Genomic DNA, 6,602 nt, shown 5'->3' with positions numbered 1-6,602 from the left:
TACCTGATGATGCAGCTCGACAGAGGAACCTGGTTGCGTTTCGCCATCTGGATGGTTTTAGGTACTTCAATGTCAATATTCTCTCTATTGCACTCGTGTTCTTAAGATAAACTGATGTCTTTCCATTATCGTTTCTGCACCGCTCGTAGGTTTCATTATCTACTTTGGCTACGGCATCCGCAATAGTGCAGAGGCAGCGTTGAATAGGTCCGACACCTACACGCCTGCCTGCACAATAAAAGGAGAGCCAATGGCCACGGAGAAGGAGGCCTTCCTACACAACACAGCGAACTCCGCTCAGGACGACGAAGATGAAGATTCCTGAGGAAACGGGAGGTTCTCTGAGTTCTTCTAGCTCAGTTCTGCATGTGAAACGTTGACATTTGTTTAATTGCTGCAAGTCCAGGAGACATACGGAGACTTTATGTTGCACCCGTCCAATCAGAGTGTTCAGTTGTTTCCTAATTCTAGCCAAAAAATTTATTTTTTTTCCCCAAGTGAAGCAATATGAATCTTGATACATCTGGATTTTAATTATAAAGATGTTTTATTTTTTAGCTAAATACATTTTTATATTTTATGCACTTTGATATGATTAATTTCACTAAACACAGCTAAGTCTGTGGACAAAGCACAAGTAATTTTAACAGTTTTAACTTCAAGTTTACTTCCTAATTGACAGTATATTAGATTTTATAACATCAAATTAAAAGGTCAGAATTTCACCTGGCTTTAATTTGCTCAACATTTTATATGTTGGCTGTTAAATTTAAAATTTAAAAAAACAGTATGAATTACAAAGATAATGAATTTTTCTCTGTATGTCTTGGTTGTATTTATCTCTAAGGTTCAGCTTTGGGGGTTTTAAACTATGCATTTTGTTACTGAAAAAATAAATAAGAAGCACAACTCTGCAGCTGTTTTATACATTACCTATCCAGCTCAGAGAAATACAACATGGTGCTATAAATATTCTGGTATAAGTCTCTGTTTTCAGTATATCTCAATGTGAGAAAGTTGATAAATTTGTCTTTGGTACCGATTGACGGTGTGCATTTACCAGAGATCAAAAACACCAGTGTTGTCTCCGTCAGGGAATTGCACTTTTTAGGTAGCCAAAGATATATATATGAAAAAAAAAAAGCTGCTAATGTGAATTGATTTATCAGACACTTTCGAGGATATATTTTAAGTGCCTATTTCCCACATGAATGTTAAGCCTTCAGAGGTCTGATATTCCTCTAATCACCAGCAGGATATTGTGAAATACACATACTGTATATTGTCTGTATATAAAGTACACTTTGGATTTTTGAAAAACTTTTATTTATATGATATGAGAAATCTCACCGTAGTGGATCATTTTCACTTTTTAGTTCACATACACCTGAGCATGGTGACGTACGATCAGAGAATGTTGCACATCTGTGGTTTACATAGTGATTTAACTTGCTTTTCATTGCTCCCCTTTATCTTGAAAACTCATACTGTACATCCAGAAGCGCACTGCAGCAACAACTCGAGCATTAACTGTTGACATGATTGTGAGTTTTAGGGCAGCTAAAATCCAAATGTGACGTGTGTGTTGGCTAAAAACTGAAAATGCCACTCGGTGAAAAAAAAGTTCCCTTTTAAATCACTACTTTTAATTCACCCTGGTGAATTAATCACATGCTGATGCATCTATTTATGTACATTTAGAGAAGCTGTTGGCATAATCTGTCGCCAAATTCTGATTTAATTGGATGATTTGTCAGTTGCTATTTATTGACAGTTGCTGTAAAAGTTTCTTTCAAGTCAAAAACACCAGATAACCTTGTAAATAAACACGATGCCTGTAACTTTATTAGATGTCCATACATATAAGCGGCGTAATGAAATGTGTATTGGAAAGTTGTTGTTTTTTTTCCGTTATTTGTTTTGTACATACGATGCATTATTTACTGGGAATTCAGTAGGACGTTGTTACATATAAGTTTGACTCTTTATTATGAAATCGAATGCATTGTTGTCTGCTCAGAGATTGTGAACATTTTTCTGTGTATATATAATTGTGATTTTGCTTTGAACGTTACTGTGCAGCCATGATGTGATTTGACACCAACTGGGCCCTTTGCTGTGGTTTTTATGTGGTTACATGTCAGAAGGTCACACCAGGCTTCATCCACACTGATAAAAGCACAAGTAATCTGAATATTTCCCCTGAATGCTGTCTGTGGAGACATTTGCATGCTGCACAAGTGTAGATTTTATAGTGCTGCTATTTTCTAACGGTGTGTCAGAGCGGTGAGGGCAGACTGTTATATGTTGCCTTGACATTGGTTGTGGTTCGTACGATTCCTGCTGTAAATAAATACTGCTAAAGGTAAAGCACAGATTTTGCCCTTGATTTTTTTTTCTTCCCACACATCCCACTGTGTTCCATACAGTAGATGGTTCCATATTAATGACTGTATTTTTCTTTTTGCTGATAGTCTGTGAATTATATTATTTTGTCTAGTTTCTTCCACTACTGCTTCTTCTACAGCTACTACTGTTATTAATCAGATAATAATGGAATATTATTTAAATGCATTTTGTATAATTATATAAAGAAAACTACATAGATGTAAAGTACACCTGTATTTCCATTTTTTTGTATATTTTATGATTTTCTTGTGCACAGTATCAGATATTTTTGTATTATAAATATGCACAAACGCATATTTTGTTGCATAGCTATTTTGTTATCCTGCTCTGTTATTTTTGTACATTTCTTTAATTTCTCTATTCTATACAGAGCCCCAGACATGACATGGTCCAAATAAAATTAAATCGTGGTCACAATATAACGTGCGCACGAAACACTAATTCGTTCCCACCTTATAGCTAACTTGTGGCCACGATTTAATTTTATTTTGAGCATGTCATATCTGGGGTTCCTTAATTCCAGTTAATACAATGTTTTTTTGTTTTTTTGTTTGTTGGTTGGTTTGTTTTTTTATTGCACCATCCTTGGATGTTTTCAAATCCAATCCAATTAAAAGTATTGATGTTGTGTTTAAACGCAACCTGAGGGATGTACATGTTATCAGATAGGCAGCAAAAAATATGTGCAGACAGACAATATGTAACAGAAAAATACAGATGGCAAAAAAACAATATACAGTTTAAATTTGTACATTTTTTTTGACAAAATATTAAAATAAAAGATCAGTTGCTAATACTAATTTAAACATTAGGTGTATTAAAAGCAGCCTGAAGCAGTTTAAAACATGCACGTCTCTATGTTTTCCTTGAATATTGTTAGTTTATTTCCTTGTATTGCTGTTAACACACTAAACTGTAAATTGTGTTTTTGTTTGTTGCTCCAACTGATGTAGAGAAAGTGAACTTCCGGCTTTGGCCTGCAGGGGGCGACCTGAGCCCACCGTGGCGCTCCTCTCCTCTCCTCCCTGTTTTCCAGAGATGCTGCAGACTGTGTCCTCCTCCTCCTCCTCCTCCTCATCGCGGCTCAAACTGCTCGTCTCCCTCCTTCTTCTTCTTCTCCTTCTCCTCGCTGTCGAGCTCTCCTCCGGCGGATCACCTGAATCTACCGGTAAGGATTCCCCTCCGTTTCTCACCGGGGACGGCGGCTGCTTTCTCTTTCCTCCTCTTCCTCAATCTCACATCAGCGCTCGTGTTAATTGGATTTATTGACACTGCTGCATCCGCTGGAGAGACTGCGGATGATGCTGTTGTTTGTGGGGTTTGTTATCATGTTGTAGTGATTTGCTAATTGTTTGCAGGAGAGCTGATTCTAATCCAGCTGCTACATACAGAGAAGCTGGAATTTAAAAAAAAAAAAAAAAGAAGAAGAAAAAGAAGCAGGTAACCTCACTGTAGGTGGGCTCACCTCACCTCAGAGTGGTGAGGAGTCACTGTGGATTATGTGCTCTTTCATCTACATCTCATGTGTCCGTGTGTGTGTCCTGCAAGCAGAAAAGCTTGTCCTTCCTCTTTTTGTTCTTTTCTTGTACGGGGATCATGTGTGTGGATGCACTTTGCAGTATATTTAGAAACTAGTGAAGCAGCATGAGCTGGATGAATGGACATTAGTAATAGAGATGTGACAGGTTTCTTCTGGTGTGGATTGAGTCATCACACTTAGCCAAATGGCCTGAATTTGTCACATTATGTAAGATGTGACACCGGTGAGCAGCTTCTGCATCCATGAAGGCCTCAGTTAAATGTAAATTTGAATTATCACCAAGCTTCCACTGATGGATGTTTTCATGTGTTGTGCTCTTGCAGCCAGTGTGCCGCCACTTGTAGGCCTGAGACTCACACACCTTTGCTACTGTTACAGCAACATTATGTGAGCTTTGCTCGGTTACACAAAGAAGTCAAGGCCACTGAAGCATTAAAATATGAGGGAGACTGGTGCCTCCATTTTCATCCATCTTCAATATTTCATGAGCCTCCTAGTTTGAGCACGAAGTGAAGCTCGGTGGGCAAATCAAGGCCTCCATCATGTTCAAATCATGCTCTGGTTCAAATGTGTGATTGTTGGAAAAGGAGGGAGATTTTTGTTTCACTGAGAGGAAAACAAGTTACTCACGCTGGCATTTCGTGCACAGATTTCAGCGAAGGTCTTGCCTCCATATCAGGAGGCAGGTGGCAGGGTGAGCTGCTGAGCGATGGGGGATGGGGAACATGCTCAGGGAAGCATGTTGCTGGGACGAGCATAAATTTCCTCAGTGTCCCCTTGTGCCATTATGGCGTCACCGCAGGAACATTAGGAGCTTTGCAGCAGCTCAGCAGCAGGAGAGAACAATGCATGGAAAAAGAAACATAAATTAGAAAGGAGAGAGAAAACCCAAAGAGATGGAAGTGACAGAGGAATGAGCGCTGACAGCCTGAACTACAGCAGCGTTGTATGTGACATGTAGGTGGAAATGGGAAACTGGGTGGGAAATTAAGTGAAGAGCATCACTGCAGTCGCTCAGAGTACTTGGGCTGCACTTTTTCAGTCAGTAAGATGAGCAGCATCCTGCACTCTGCTGCACACACTGTGCCAGTCAAATCTCAAGAGCATGAGATAGAATGAAGTTCAAGTACGTTAAAAAGCGTAATAAAAGTTTTTATTTTTTTCTCCTTGAGAGGCTGTAAAGCAGAATCTGAAAGCTACTGTTAGATTTCTCTGCTTCATGTATAAGTAGGGCAGGTGTAGTCTGCTATCTTCCAATATCAGATTACCTGAAGCAAGCAAAGTTGCCTCGTTGTCGTCCTTTGTTATCCATTTGTGGTTGTTTTCATTTGACTTTCTGCCCCACATTTACTCATTATATTAGCTAAATTAGTACTTGATGTTATCATTTTCTTGATTGAATCATAAAACTTAATAACAAGTGAACTCTGACCGTCATGTTGCCGCCGTGCTGATGATTAATGATGATGTGCTGTAGCGTCTCTGCAGTGGTCTGCACTGAATTGATTTGGAAATCAATTTAAAAGAAAGCAATCATGGCTGCAGCAGGAACAATCGTGTTACGAGGCTGCTGCAGCTTCTTTCTCGAACGCCATCACTTGTCACACTTATCAGACAACATGCTACATGTAGGAGTCTTTATGGGGAGTGTCACTGGTTGTCAGGTTGTCCAGAGAGAGAGAGTTTGAGGCTTTATGCGATTGAACAGTAACCATCTTTTATATACAGTCTATGTGTGAGGGAGGCGAGGGAGAGGCAGGTGTAAAGGAATCTGATTCATCGGTTTGCTGTAGAGGCGCACCACACTAAATGCTGTCTCAGCATGTACCCTGCAGAGCGGACACTTTTGTCTTTTCCATCTTGGGACCCTCTCTGTGTTTCCTGTTTAGTTTACAAAAGTGTATAAAAGACGAGGAGAAAACCCCAGTATATGTGTTGGTAGTTTTCCCTTCTTGCTCTGAGCAAGCGTCTTAACTCTCATGATCACACAACAGAGCAGTTTTTCTTTTCTTATGAGGGGAAATGAGAGGCTGTTTCCTGCTGTGTAAGTGAATTTATTGGGACGCAAATGGAGAGCAAATGCGTGAGGTGGAGCAGCAGTCGGCCAGTTTTGACGCTAATCGGCTGATGAGTCCAACAAGGGCAAACAGTGAATTTAAGTTCACCCCAAGCTGTTAAAATATGGTTTTTAATTTGCCATCACACCTTGAGTCCTGATTACTTCCTTTTCTGCAAAAAGAACCATTTGGTAAGAGAAACACAACATGTTTGAGGTTATTTTCTTTGTGATTGCAATGAAAAGGTGAGATAATTAATGGAAAATGATAATGAAGAGCAGCAAATTACAGTTTAATTTATGGTAGTTAATAAACTTGACAACCAGCGATGTTAAGTGATAATAAGATGTGCAGGTGCTTTTATGAGTTGTTGCACGAGATCAGAGGATCTGTCAACTGAACGAGGGTCCACTCAGTAAGTAGGTCAATTGCAGACATCCTTTCTTATGCGCTTTTAGCTGAAGAGATGAAGGGAAGTGGCACAGAAGGAGCAGCACCTGGTTGCTTGCAATTTGCCATAGAGGCCTAAAAGAGACCCTCCGTGCTGGATAACACAACAGTCCTTATTAATCTCAACAGACTGCAGTTATATATCT

The 6,602-nt window shown here is 39.5% G+C and overlaps 1 protein-coding gene across 1 annotated transcript in view; it reads left to right on the top strand.

Moving 5' to 3' along the window:
• The window catches only part of LOC103360897 (high affinity cationic amino acid transporter 1-like), a 14,680-nt gene extending 12,305 nt beyond the window's left edge, over window positions 1-2,375 (top strand). Inside the window, exons 11-12 of the mRNA XM_008286830.1 lie at window positions 1-61; window positions 150-2,375. The exon at window positions 1-61 is cut by the window's left edge and continues 30 nt beyond it. Of these exons, the coding sequence (XP_008285052.1) occupies window positions 1-61; window positions 150-325 (237 nt within the window). The 3' untranslated portion in view covers window positions 326-2,375. The remainder of the gene's footprint in view (window positions 62-149) is intronic.
• Window positions 2,376-6,602: the final 4,227 nt, after the last annotated feature.

The sequence above is a fragment of the Stegastes partitus genome, unplaced genomic scaffold (genome assembly GCF_000690725.1).
Source record: "Stegastes partitus isolate 25-593 unplaced genomic scaffold, Stegastes_partitus-1.0.2 Scaffold472, whole genome shotgun sequence".
In the NCBI taxonomy this organism is placed as follows: Eukaryota; Metazoa; Chordata; class Actinopteri; family Pomacentridae; genus Stegastes; species Stegastes partitus.
This window is presented reverse-complemented; position numbering and strand designations above follow the sequence as displayed.